The 15,196-nt window shown below is 30.9% G+C and overlaps 2 protein-coding genes across 2 annotated transcripts; one reads left to right on the forward strand and one right to left on the reverse strand.

Moving 5' to 3' along the window:
• Positions 1 to 419: 419 nt before the first annotated feature.
• LOC130815281 (probable phospholipase A2 homolog 1) lies at positions 420 to 5,171 on the reverse strand. The gene is made up of 4 exons (XM_057681696.1): positions 4,998 to 5,171; positions 4,844 to 4,883; positions 4,618 to 4,737; positions 420 to 1,160 (listed from the first exon to the last, which is right to left on the reverse strand). Exons 1-4 carry the CDS (start codon positions 5,094 to 5,096, stop codon positions 982 to 984), a joined length of 438 nt encoding a protein of 145 aa, XP_057537679.1. The 5' UTR covers positions 5,097 to 5,171; the 3' UTR covers positions 420 to 981.
• A 1,279-nt stretch (positions 5,172 to 6,450) lies between these two features.
• On the forward strand, positions 6,451 to 13,580 carry LOC130815279 (probable metal-nicotianamine transporter YSL7). Its single transcript, XM_057681694.1, has 6 exons — positions 6,451 to 6,845; positions 10,641 to 10,801; positions 11,330 to 11,427; positions 11,523 to 11,660; positions 11,926 to 12,115; positions 12,281 to 13,580. Exons 1-6 carry the CDS (start codon positions 6,458 to 6,460, stop codon positions 13,358 to 13,360), a joined length of 2,055 nt encoding a protein of 684 aa, XP_057537677.1. The 5' UTR covers positions 6,451 to 6,457; the 3' UTR covers positions 13,361 to 13,580.
• The last annotated feature ends 1,616 nt before the right edge of the window (positions 13,581 to 15,196 follow it).

Below are 15,196 nucleotides of genomic sequence, written 5' to 3' on the forward strand. Positions count from 1 at the left end.
AATATTATTTTTTGAAAATTTTTTTTATTTTTATTATTATATAAAAAAAAAAATTTTTAAAAAAAATTAATAATAATAATAATAATAATAATAATAAAAACAAAAATAAAAAAAATAATAATTTTAAAAAATTTTTTTTTTTATTATTTCAAAGAAACACCTTTTAAAACCCTTTTTTGTAAAGAAACACCTTTTATAATTTTTTTTGTAAAAAAACACCTTTTAAGAGAATTTTTTTAAAAAAAAACACCTTAAATCAGTTTCCGGTGACTTTTGTCAACTTTCCGGCGTTGTCTGGCATAGTCAACGCCGGAAAGTTGACAAAAGTCACCGGAAACTGATTTAAGGTGTTTTTTTTTAAAAAAAGTCTCTTAAAATGTGTTTTTTTACAAAAAAAATTATAAAAGGTGTTTCTTTACAAAAAAGGGGTTTTAAAAGGTATTTCTTTGCAAATTTCCCATTTTTAAATTACAAAAATAGTTAACAAAATAATAAAATATGTACAAGTGTGCGAACGAGCATGGATTAACAATATGCTGAATCGTTGGTGAAGTGATATTGGTTATATAAACTTCTTCCAAGCTTCATAATTAGGCTTAGGGGTGATAGGCGGGTAGAACTTTACGGACTTTGCACCACATTCGATCCGCTCCAGTTCGAGTGGGGTTTAGTGGGTAGTAGATAAATATAAGACTAGATACAAAATAATTTAGTACCCCCACCTTTTTAAAACGAGATTCATTGACAATGAATATCCATATCAAATAAGACATCAAAATCTGCACGAATCCTTTACATACCAATGATGAATGTAAGAAAAATTAACCTTCCAACAATTGTGTATCAATGTATAGTAATTCCTCAATGCATCGTAGACTCGTCCTATATATCCTGCAGCACAAATTTTTAACTCTTTTCTTTGACAACAGTAGAATGTAGATAATCTTAAGGATTCTGCTCTGAATTTGATACAGAAATGGGCTATAGTTCAATCTTCGGAGTAGCTAGTTGACTCATCAATATAGCCAAATCCATTCCTTGCACCATGGTCGGAACCACAACATCATAAGGGCAATCTTTTGAAAATCCAGCCTTTCCAGATTTCTGCACTTTCTTGATGCATCTCTTGAACTTCTCATGACATTTTACATTTATCATACCTGAAAAACCCGTCAACTGCTTGTTAGCATTCTTGGCTGCACTAGATAATAATCGTGATCTCATCATGCTCCGACATCCCACCCCCAGCTAGCAGAACAGAAAAAAATAAAAGAGCCAGAAGACGAAGGTGCATTTAGAAAAAGGTAGGAAATTACGATATTTTTTTTTTGAAGTACAAGGTAGACTGAAAGAAGGGAAGGGCAAGGGGTGGGGCAGAGAGAATCAAACCCAAGTTTCTCCAAGAGAAAGTGGTAAATGCCCTCCAACAAAGACAAGACCCCCCTCTGAAAATTATGATATTATTAGTCGTAACAGAATCTCCTGTACCAGAATTCTTTTGAACTTTGAAGGCATTAGAATAGAATGACTAATTTAACTAGAAGTAATCTGTATAGAAAGTATGAAGTTGTTACACCCATTAGAACATTTGAAGATGGTTGATTAAGGACTCAAGGTACTTATCTCTCATGGATCACCTTTCAAATTTTGGAAACTTGTACACTTTGTATTAATTTTAGATGGGACCTACTATTCAGATTTTCAGCATATCATTGTTCTTTTATTTATCTTTTGAATTTCAGCTCGAGTTGACGGGGTTGTTGAAGAAGTTGATTGGACAAGCGAGGATGCAAAATTAAACTTGGACAAAATGAATTATAGTACTGGTGCAACAAAGGGCCTTCTAGGAGAAACAAAGGGTGGTATGGTGATGAAAAAGAACACGCCTTAATGAAAAATAACTACAGTTGCAATTGGAAAAGAACAAAGAACATAATTTAGCTCTAGGAAAAATGGAAAATGTACGAGTAAGGAGAATATTGCAAAGTATAAGGAAACCAAAACCAATACATAGCAAGTGATATGTGAGGCAAGTCAAAAGTGTACTGAGAGTTATACAACAAGTTGGACTCAAGAAACGGGAAGATGGATCTTTATAAGAGAGGAGGATACGACCTAAAAGTGCGAAGTAATAAATGCGTGTTAAGCGTCTTGTGCGTGCATCATCTTACGTGGTTGGAAACATTCAACCCATAGGGACATCAATTAATATGACCACCTGGAATGTGTGACGCACTAGGTGTCAATTTAATGGACATTGATGTTGATGCAGGAGAAGGAATGAGTTCAAGCTGTTTGAGAAAGTCCCTAAATAATCCAAACTTGAAATTTAGGGTATCAGTTACTACTCCATATAATTTCCAACGCAAAAAAAGTTGAAACTAATGAGTACATGACACTAATTGGGATTTGGACCAAACTTTAAGTATTTAAGTCAAACAAAGATCAACCGAGCAAATAACAAGTTGTCAATGGCCAAGATGCATCATTGGTTGACTTAGACAAAGTTCGGTCAAATTTGAAAAGGAAAATGTTACGACGAGTTGTCAACATGAGCAACAAGTCGTCACCTCATAACCGACGAATTGTCGGTTAAGCCGATAAGTCGTTGAACTTGAATTACGAAGAAGATGTGACCGACAATTAGTCGCCTACCTGGCTACCTACAGGCAATTTTCATCAGTTTTCTTTGTGTGTTCTACTGAGTAGTGCAGGGCCTATATGCCTCTTTGGATGGCTATGCACAGGTATGGAAAGTTATACATCATGATAAACAGATTGGGAGTTACTTCATTTGATTCCAAGAGAAGTTATTTGTGAGTGGAAGCATTTTCAAATTTTTTAAGAATTTCTTAAGTGAAACACACATTCTCAAGAACACACAATCTAAAAATCTCAAAAATTCTTAAAGCCTAACAATCTATATCAAATTCACATTTGAAAGTCATACACAGACACAGCCTATCGAACACTAAACTGTTGCCAAGTAAAGTGCGTTTGCTATGTATCTCTTGAGAGTAATTCAAGTTTAAACACGAACACTTTAAGGAAAACTAATGCTAAAGTTTAGTGCCTAGCGTGCCCAGAAAAAATGCACAAGTTAGAAGAGTAAAATGTTGGAACTTTGCGTAGTTTAGAAGAGGAAGAGGATGAGAGAATATGACCTACACAAAACAAGTGAAGAATGACATGAAGAATATGGATTCACACTAGCACATGAATAGCAATGAATACAGAAAGAGAATATAGGTTGATGATCATTGAAATTGATTTATTAATAAGTATTAGATATTTTACTAATTTTGCTAGCGACAATTTGTTTTGATTCATGAAGCTGCTATCATATTGTTGGTGAACCAAGGATTTAGCATTGTTCTTGTTAACTACTATTCGTTGCAATATTACCAATGTAGCAGTGCAATTGAGAGTGTTAATCACTTAATCATTAGCTTTCATTTCTGTGTAAGGACATGGAAAGAGATTCTGAATTGTCTTGTCTATAAGCATGTTCAGCAAATTGCAGGCATTAAAAAGGGATTTGTAATTTACCATGAGCAGACAACACATTCAGAGACTGTACAGGGGATTGTCTATAGTTTTATGTTCTATGGTTTACAGTGTGTCCACTCTGAGAGGAAATCCAAGTCATACACTGTAGCTTTTCTTATCTCCATGGATTGTTTAAGTGATTTTTTCCAGCCAGTTGATGTCCTGATAAGCTGACGCTCATATCTGCACAAGTAATCTAGTCCTTGAGCACAGATGAGTTCTTTCCAAGATGATGGCCTGTCTTGAATACTGATGCTTTTATAAGGTCTCCAATGGCTTTTAGAGTTAGTTTTGGTTCAGTTTCTATTCATTTGTTTCCATTGTAATCTCTTTAGCAATGTCACTCGATTTCCGACACTCTCCAAGTGTCAAACAACTATTTTACATAAAACTATATCATTTTTGCTCAAATACAAGTGTCTATACCTATGTTGAAGTGTAAGTGATGCAAAACAGACACTTGAAATGAACCCAAGTGTCTTAAGAACAGAAATCACAACTCACAAGCACCATTTGCTCTTTTATCTTCATACAACATTACCTTTTAGTAGAAAATGAACATTTAAGTTGCCTAATTTTACTCATGTTTCTGGTTCCTTTTTCAAATTTAATAGCCAGAACGTTCCTAAATATTCTAAAACTCATATTCATCAAAAACAGTTCATTATTTAGTACCAAACATCAAACAATTAAAACATACACTTCATTCATTTGCATTTTCTCTTTAAAGCTCCTTGCAATCAGCATGTTCAACATTCCCATTGTATTCTTAGTACCAAACATCGTCAAAATGTTCCGTAATCGCATCAATAGTTGAGCTTCATTATTTAGTACACACACAAGCAAAAATTGTGTTACCCTGACACTCCTACATACTCCGTTTTTGAGTTTTAAATGTACTTAACAAAAATGGGTGAATGGGTTGCTCTAAATTAGCCTGGAAATCATGTTTTTGAGCTTTGAAGCCATGTGTTTTTCCCATTGACCAATAAAAAACATTCCACTAAAATTCCTCAACTATTGACCACCCAAAAATTAAAATTGGAAAAAAAGTGGAAGATTAAATACCATTTTTTTCGACACATTCGTCGTGAGTTCTGCAGCAAGCGTCGACATCATCACAAGGCTTTTCACCTGGACATCCACTGTATCCAACCCCACAATATTTGCCATATTTAATCCCAACATCTGCATTCAAAATACACACAAATCCCAATAATTTAGAACAAAATCAGAGAAAGAGAACCAATAAAAAAGTTTTAAAAAAAAAAAAAAAAAACTTGTTGAAGCTTACTATCACAATTTAACGCCAAGCAACTTTTGCTGCATTGGATCTGCAAAAGTTCATCATTTAATCAGTAACCATTAAAGTTTACACTGAGGGAAAGAATTGATGATTAAACGGTGAGCATGTGAGATGAGAAAAGGGAATGAAGAAAATAGGGTACCTGAGAATCATTGGTAGATGAATCGGCGACGACAAGGAGAGATAAAATGAGAAAAACTTGGATCGCATTTTTACAGACGATGACGTAGACTTCTCGCATTTTGTTTTTGGGTCGTAGAACTAAAATTTACTTCAAAACACGCCAACCAAGTACAACAATGGCGATTGTGAAGTTACTTAAAAAAAAACGTGTGTTCGGCTCAGGCCATTAAACTCTAATATTTATTTATTGTATTATTAATGTTTAGTTTTATTATCTTAATGCCTATTTGTTATATATTTAATGTTCATCGAAAAAATATTTAAAATACCTACTTATAATATTTTTAATGTCTAGCGAGAAAACTTAACCTACTAGTCTACTTATATAATCGTAAAGTGATCAATTATAATTATGGACTAATTATATAGATCCGTTTAATGGTGAGACAATTTCATGCAAAATAAGATGTTATTTCCAAAGGAATACCCAATGTAAGCTTTGTCTAAAACTAATTTCTAAAATAAGCGTTTTCAATTATGAAGTTAAAATTTAGAACCGTTACTTAAAAGTGAACAAGAATAAAGTTGAACTGAAAGTCAACAAAAGTTGATCAAGTCTTGTTCAATGGTTATAATTTTGAAAAATAAAATAATAATTATAATGTATTCTCTTGTAGTTAATAGTGGCAAACAAGTGGATTTTTTTTATTTTTGATGAATAAGAAATAGTAAAAAATATTTATTCAACTACTTACACATATAAAAGGGAATAAGTTGTTATTTTTTATTTTATTTTATTTTATTATTATTACTATAAAGTAAAAAAAATGTTAAAAAAATTCATTGAACTACATATAGGTTATAAAAGGAAATTAGTTAATTAGTTTTTTTATTTCATTTTTTTTTCTAAAACGAAATCAGCCAACCATGCGAATAATATAGAATTTTTTAATTATTTTTAATGAATAAAAGAATAATAAAATAAAATAATAATAAAATAAAATAAAATAAAAAATAACTAATAATTCTTTTTTTACAAATTCTTATGAGAGACGGTCTATAAAGAAAAATATAGAGTAATAGTAATAATTAAGCTTTAACGGATGGGGTCAGAGAAACGTCTCTTAAACGGTTACTTAAAATACCCTTAATGCTCACCGAATAACTTACTTAATATTTTTTTTGTCAGCCCAATTAGAATTGTCACAAAATTAATTAATTAATTAATTTATTTATTTATTTAACTATTATTATTTTAATTTAAAATTGTCTACCAGATTAGGTTAAATAAGAATTTGTGAAAATAAAAGTCTAACTACTTTTACTCAAAAAAAAAAAAGAAGACTCCGAATAAAACTACACATTTAGAAACGGCAACACTCAAAACTCTTATTTACTCCTATAAATACGACATTCTGTCATAATCCCCCAATTATACAATTTACGAGTATAATCAAAAACCTCTCCAAAACCCTAAAAATGGACGATAACCGCGAAAAAAGCCGTCAAATATCAGAAGCATCGCCGTTTCAAATCGAAGCGGCGGTGACGGAAGATACAAATACGTCGGTGGAAAAATTGTTCGAGTCGACGGAAGTACCGCCATGGCAAAAGCAGGTGACGGTGAGAGCGATGGTAGTAAGCGCCGTTCTTAGCTTTTTATTCACCTTCATAGTTATGAAACTTAATCTTACCACGGGAATTATTCCGTCGCTTAATGTATCGGCCGGATTGTTAGGCTTTTTCTTCCTAAAAACTTGGACTAAGTTGCTCGAAAAGGGTGGTTGGCTTAAACAGCCTTTTACTCGTCAGGAAAATACTGTTATTCAGACTTGTGTCGTTGCTTCTTCCGGCATTGCTTTCTCCGGTGAGTTTTTTTTAACCTTTTTATATGAAATATTTCCGTAATTTAGGCATTTGATAATCTCTCATATTCATTACTATTATTCTATTACTTTTAAAATGGTTTTAGATTAAAATGTTACTTTGAGACTAGTAAAAAAAATCCTCTGGATTTTGGGTTGATTAGCTAGGGCAAAGTAGTTTATCGGTTAAATTTTAAATTTTTTTAAATTTAAAATGTAAATTTTCATATATAAGATTAATATTAACTTTTTTTTGTGGAAGAGATCGATATTGACTTGAATAAAATTTAGTTATAAATTTATTCTTTCTTTTCTATATAATATGAATTATCAAAATTTTTTTATAAAATATTTAAAATATTAATAATACAAAATAAAAAGAAAATGATTTTATCATTAAGTTTTAAAGTTTTAGTATTTTTTTTATCTTTTGCACAGTTCAAAAATAAATAAAATGACCTCATTTTAATTTATTGATTAAGAATAAAATATAAATTAAAAATAAATAAATATATAATATAAAAAATTTAAATAAAACAATAACAATGAATTATAAAAGTAATCAAGAATAAAATATCGTCAATAGGAATGACTATGATATTGCAAACGATTTCAAACTAATTTCCATACGTACGCATGTAAATATGTTATCATCATATGACGTAAAATTGGAAATTTATTAAAAATAGAATATTTGATGTTGTCTCATGTCAATATAATTTTGGTTAAGTTGATTATAATGCTTGACAAATTGGGTTGGGTTAGACTACAGATCAGATTTTTTGTTTTTCGGTGTTAGTGGTAATTTTAAATTGAATTATTCTACGTAATTTTGAATTGAATTATTTTAAAATTGATCTGAATTATAATTGTTATACGATTTATCAAATTTGTATAAAATTTGAGTTGTAAATATTATATTGTTGTTTATTTGGGTACTTCTAACTTTAACTTTAGAGAAGGCATATTAAGTGTTAAGTTCAAATTTAATTATGTCATAGATTGAAAATGTTTGTTGAATTTTATTATTCTATTAAAATTTTATTTAAAACAACATCATCTTAAATAAAGTTAAAATTTTTAATAGAACTAAATTTGATCCGCTTATTTCAAATGCAAAATTTGTGACATGCAACAATATTTTGGCTTTCACCTACTGATAGATGCAACAATATACAATTTTAACTTTACTCTTATATATTTATAACAAAACTAACAAAAATATCATGTGTAATTCTCCATAATAAAATGTACACATGGGTAGGATGTAGGTCGGTATCGGCCGCTTTAGTGAATTACTATTAGAAAAACGTATGGTTAAGATCTTTGTCGTGATAAATACTAGTAACTGATCTCCTATTTGCATGATGTCAACTTACCTAAAGAAGTAAATGATATTCTAGGAATGATTTGAGTGTGATTTCTTCCTGTCTTTTTAAAAGATAAATACTTCCTCCATTCCGAGTTACTTGTAATATTAAAAAATATGGCAATATTTATTTATTATTCTTAATTTTTAATTAGTTTTTAATCACTAAATTAAATATAGTCAAGTGAGATCTTGTTTGATTCTTCTTATTTTAAATATTATTAATATCAAATTTTTATGATTTTTTATTTTACATAATTAAAAATAGTAAAGATTGAATTAGTGTATTAAATTGCGTAAAACATCGAATATTACAAGTATTTTGAAATGGAGAAAGTATCATATATTTCTATATTGCGTTGTTATCTTATCACCTCACACATATTAAGCTAATTTAATTTTTCTGTTGTATTAGTAGTATAGCTGTAGCTTAAACATGCATCCTTCTGTTCTAAACTGATTTGACTGGGTACTTTGCACTTGGACAATGCTTTAATACTCCTTTATTTGTTTATTTTGAGAATTTTGGATATTAGTACGAGATCTTTCCTCAAAATAATGCATACGGAACGTAATTTCTCTTATGCAATTAAAGAGAAATTAACATCTGCCTACTATCTACATAGTTATTCTATATAAAATGCGTATTATTTGTAAATTTTTTTTTATATAAAGCGCTAAGTCACATAGCAGTTTAATTATAACATAAATTGTTGTCTGACTTAACAACTTATTAGTAGTTTATTTTAAAAATAAGAGCATATAGAATATAAAATAATAATTAAACAGCTAGATAAGTTAATTATTAGCGGTTTATTTATATTCTATTTTATAAATATAGAAAATATTAAAAAAAAACACTAAATGACATAGCAATTTAGTCGAGAGTATTTTGTTTTGAATTAATTAACTTATAAAGAGCCAAATGAGTTCCTTATTATTAAAATCACATAGCTAAGCTCAATTTAAAAAATAATATGAGGAGTCAGAGATTATAGATTTAAGAACCAATGACATCAATTTGGGTTGATGCACTTCTATCTTCCCATATATATTTTAAGGAAAATAAAATAATATCAAGAAAAATAACAATTTTACAAGAAAGTTCTTATAGCTTAGTCATTTCACTATTAATCGAGATCATATTTAGAGTTCAAATCTCAACATTCAATTTTATTTAAAACAATTTTTTATAAACCGCTAAAGGCCTGTTTAGTAGGTGATAATAAACGATGGTAATGGGAATGAAAAACTAGTGTAATTTTGGTTGAAAAATCTCTTGGTTACCTTAATGGTTATGCTTGTCCAACTTCAATCATCTCATTTTCTTTATGAAATTCATTCCAATGCATTACATTTGGAAAAGGTGGTATTAGGTGGTAATGAAAATTTGTAAATAAAAACTTTTTTTGATCAAAGTTTCATTACCATGGAAATGATATGAAACATTTGATGAAATTTTACACTATTAATCATATCCATTATCTCCATTTAATACCACTAACCAAACAGGCTGTAAGTGATATAGTCATTCAAAGGTCACTTAGCAGTTTATATATATATATATATATATATATATATATATATATATATATATATATATATATATATATTCTATTTTAATGTAATATTGAACTCCTATGTCACATATATAGTGGTTTCTTGAAAATAATATGTGACATAGCAGCGGTTTATATAGAAAATATGAAAAAAAAAATGCCATTCGATGTAGATAGTAGAGGTAAAAGTACCTTTGTTTGAAAGATACAAGTGATAATTAAGTTTGTAATCTGTATTAGTATGGGCAAATATTCTATTAGTACGTTTAGTTTTAGATACATTGTCAAAATACTTTTTATAATGTCAAAGTAGAATAAATGTATAGAATATTTCTTTAAAATTTGCCAATTAAAACAATGGGTAGTGGAGTTATCTAATTCCTATGAAACTTTGGTTAGAATTTTGTAAATGAAAAAATTTATTGGAGTAAAACAAACATCACCATGACCCTTATCTAGATTACTTTAAATACTCACTATTTACTACAATTATAGCTTATCAAATCTTTCAAGTAGTTAAAAAATTACTCACTCATATTCACTTTTATGTCTCATGCTTCTTCATTTGAGTCAAATACACTAATTTAATCTTAAATATTTTTAATTATGTTTAGTTTTGAATTATAAATTGATAAAATTTACATTGAGACGAATTAAATAAAATTTTACTTAATTATGGTTTTAATGAACGGAATATCTATTAGACTGTTACTAATATTTTCTGTTTGCAATTAGCTAACAAATATATAGCCTGCCTTATTTTTTCATGTTTATTTAACAACCATACCTCCATAAATTAAGTAAGCTATCTTCTTGCAATGGATTTTTAAGTTAATAATCCTCAAATTAATAATGTAAGAAATAAACAGGAGGAGCGGCAAGCTATGTTCTTGGGATGAGTAGCAGAATAGCAAAACAAGGAGACCCAGGGTTTTTGCTCGACACCAAGAACCCAGCTCTGGGTTGGATGATTGGTTTTCTCTTTATTGTTAGTTTTTTGGGACTCTTTTCAGTTGTTCCTCTTCGCAAGGTACCACTTTCTGCTTCTCATCTTCCTCAACTTTACCAAACAACAAATACATCAACAACTTAATTTTGATTATTGGTATTAAATAGCCCGTACCATAACAATTAAGTTTGTTTTAAATTTTGTAAAATATGGTGTGCCATGTTGTATTGATGCTTTCGCCTTTACATATGTGTCTTTCTTTATAAATTTTCATTGCCCTCTCATATCGTATTTCCAAGTGCTAACGGATGAGAATAATAAATGTTTTAAGTAAAAGAATAAATAGAGTAGGACAAACATGAATATAAATCTTGTGAAGTACGTACCTATGTTCGATCAGTACTATTGAATTTGTCTTTTTTTTTTTTTTGCCAACTACTGCTAATTGTTACCCTTTAATGGGTTATGTCAAGCATAATAGTGTTGTTTGTGCATTACCCACGCTACACAATTACAATCATCTAAAATTTACAATGGACATTAGCAGTATGAATCTGTTGTGGTTAAGGTTTAAAGCATGGGTGTTTAGCTGAGTTTATTTTATTGCAGATAATGATTGTTGACTTCAAATTAAGTTATCCAAGTGGGACCGCTACTGCCCTCCTCATCAACAGCTTCCACACCCCCAAGGGAGCTGAATTAGCCAAGTAAATATAATTGTTACTTCTATTCTTCATTTTTTGATGATTAGTATTAAATAGTTCAAAAGATAACATTGTTTGTATTTTTTTTATTTTTAAAGAAAGCAGGTGAAGGTATTGGGAAATTTCTTTTCTTTTAGCTTTTTGTGGGCTTTCTACCAATGGTTCTTTACAGGATCAGGCGATGGCTGTGGCTTTGCAAATTTCCCTACTTTTGGTCTCACAGCCTTTAATCAAATGTATCTATTTTCCATTCATTCCCTTATTAATAATTTGGTAGTTGTTATATTAGAGTAAACAAATACTTCTCTAAAATTGTCTTTAGTTTGACATCATAACTACTGTTACATGATTCGCCGGTTTCCTCGCGAATTGTAAATCGGAAAAGGCAAATTATGATGGGTTTTAGGCTATTTTTGGCAACGAACTGCAAATTATAAAGTGAATTAACCGAAAATTATATTACACTGATTATAACTATTTGCTACATTAATGTGACTGCAGGTTTTACTTTGATTTCTCTGCTACATATGTGGGTGTTGGAATGATATGCCCTTATATCACAAACGTATCTTTACTTCTCGGGTCAATTTTATCATGGGGTATCATGTGGCCTCTTATAGCCAAACAGAAAGGTCACTGGTATGATGCTAGTCTTAGTGATTCCAGCTTTCATGGCCTGCAAGGTTACAAGGCAAGTTTACTTGCTTTAGTTTTTCCCAAAAAAATAATACTTACACCGTTCTTTTATGTTTGTCCACCTTTCTATAACGTGCAGTTTCAAAAAAATATCATTATCACTTAGTAGGGAGAATAAGGAATTCGGATGTTAATTAACTTGCAACTTTTGCTTTTACAGATTTTCATAGCCATAGCAATAATTCTAGGGGATGGATTGTACAATTTCTTCAAAGTGTTCGGTTACACAATAATTGGTATATATAAACAATATCGTACTCGAAACACTGGTGCAATTCTTCCTTCCAGCGAACGCCCAATACCTGAGCAAATCCCTGAATCATTCGATGATCAACGAAGAACCCAATATTTCCTCAAAGATAACATCCCATACTGGGCAGCAGTCGCAGGCTACGTAATCATCGCTGTTATTGCAATCATCACACTTCCGCATATGTTCCATAACCTAAGGTGGTACTACATCTTAGTAATGTACATTGTTGCACCAATCTTAGCCTTCTGCAATGCATATGGATGTGGTCTTACCGACTGGTCATTAGCCTCGTCTTATGGCAAACTAGCCATCTTCATAATCGGAGGTTGGGCTGGGGCTTCCCATGGTGGAATTGTTGTTGGGCTCGCAGCCTGCGGGGCTATGATGAACATAGTATCAACCGCAGCAGACCTAACACAAGATTTCAAAACAGGGTACTTAACCCTGTCTTCACCTCGGTCCATGTTCATTAGCCAGATAGCCGGTACTCTAATGGGTTGTTTCATGTCTCCCTGTGTATTTTGGATCTTCTATAAGGCTTTCCCAGGTGTTGGAATACCCGGTACTCAATATCCCGCTCCTTATGCATCCATTTATCGCAACATCGCCCTACTTGGAGTACAAGGGTTGAATTCGTTGCCTAAACATTGCTTAAAGTTGTGCATTATATTTTTCGTTGCTGCAATGCTGATTAATTTTGTTCGAGATATGGTCGATATTAAGTACTCAAGGTTTATACCAATACCAATGGCGATGGCAATACCGTTCTTTATAGGAGGTTATTTTGCAATTGATATGTGCCTTGGAAGCTTGATTTTGTTCTTGTGGCAGTATAAAGATAGGGAAAATGCGGATGCGTATGCACCTGCTGTTGCTTCTGGGTTGATTTGTGGTGATGGTTTGTGGGGTTTGCCAAGTTCTTTACTTGCTTTGACTGGTGCTCGTCCACCTATCTGCATGAAGTTCGTTCCTCGCAATCAAGGTTAATGCTTTAACTAATTGTCTTTGAATAGTTTAGTAAAGATTAGAAATTATTCATGAAGAATCTTTAAACTTGAATTATAGATGGAATTAATAAGAATTTTAGGTGCATTCATGATGGGTATATAGTTTAGTAATATGAATCATAAATAAATGTCAATTACCATCACCCGTTTACCATCGTTATTATGGGTAGTTTGGTAATTGATTCTTAGCTTTTTAGATAACTCTTATCATTTGGCTTTTCATGTAAAATTAAAAATGCCTTAATTTTAGATAAAAATTTTGATTTTTAAGCCAAAATTAAAAATTTACTTTTAAAGTTTTTATAGCTTTTGGTTTTTGACTTGCTTTTTTGCTTACTTTTGCCAAATATCTCCATAATAGCTGGCTTGTTTGTCAATACTTTCAGCTAATTAAACTAGATAACAACCTCAACCAACAACTCTAATTAACATTTATTTGCCAAAAATACTCTATTTATCTGCAACGAACTATCAAGGAGAACAAAAGCACGTCCTTTAGTTACAAATATCTTCTTTTTGCATTTGGTAATCATTCGTTTTACTACAAAATTTGATGAAATTTCATTTTTAGTAGAATGACACTATGACTGATGGAAATCCCTGTCCATCGTATAATTGAACTTGAAATTACCTGTTCTTTATGTTCATTAATAAGTTTGTTTAAATCCAGAAGAAAGTTAGAATGAGTGGTTTGTTTTTATTTAAAGTCTTACTGTTCTTGCTTTCCTTGATAACCTCTTCATCATTCTTAGCTTAGAATTGTTTTACTAGAATGGATCTATTTTAAATGAGAAGAAACTTTCAATAATGTCAGTGAGAAGCTATATAGTGTGAAAGTTCGAAGGATAGACCATAGAATTGTACTCCCTTCGTTTTCATTTTAATGGTTATATTTGAGTTTTGCACGGTTCTCAAAAGTTTAATTCGAATCTTAATATTTATGAATATGCTTTATGAAAAACATAGAATGTTTATATTAAAATTCATGCCTACCTATCAAGCCCAACAATGCATATCTTTCTTTGGGGAAATTAGTATATATAAATTCTAAAAAAAGTTGTAGCGCTCTATATCTGCTGCCGAGAATTGAGTTTTGATTCACTTGAACTGATAAATTGGCGACAAGCTGGCTTAACACCTAGCCGTTATTCAACATAATTTTCTAAAAAGAGACGTTGGAAAAACAGGGCAACTAGCTGGCGATACCACCCCAACCGTCGCCTGTTCCAGATTCTTGTGACAATGGGATTGTCGTTGATGTCATTGGCGCTGAGTAGTCGTCGCCTTTTTACCATCGTCATTTTAACATTTTTTTGGTGAATTCACTGCATGAGCTCTTAGATTCGATTCTCGGTGTCCCGAGCTATCGCCCCTCTAGCTTTGCCCATCCTTCACAAAATCTGTTCAAGTTTATCCTGCTTTGCATCAACTAATCCATAGTCCATTCTTGTTGTCAACCACTTCTTTTATGAATACTTTTTTCATCTGTGCTTTCTGGTAGTGAATTTCGACTTCCCTCTACATTTGGAGCTGTGTATTATTATTCAACAGTAAGCTAAGCTACTTTAGAAATATAATTTAAACTAATTGAAAATACTGTCTATTGTTTTTAGTTATTCACCTTAAGATATTAAGAAAAAGTTTGATAAAAAAATCTTTGAATATAATGAAATATTTATCATATTATATTAAATATCTGTATGAGAATTAAGAAGTAAATGTGATCATTAAAAATTGGTAGATGAATTATCAATTTATTGATACTAAATTTATGGATTGTTATCAAAATTACAATTTTGATACACGATCGTACGAT

The sequence above is a fragment of the Amaranthus tricolor genome, chromosome 6 (assembly GCF_026212465.1).
Source record: "Amaranthus tricolor cultivar Red isolate AtriRed21 chromosome 6, ASM2621246v1, whole genome shotgun sequence".
Taxonomy (NCBI): Eukaryota; Viridiplantae; Streptophyta; class Magnoliopsida; order Caryophyllales; family Amaranthaceae; genus Amaranthus; species Amaranthus tricolor.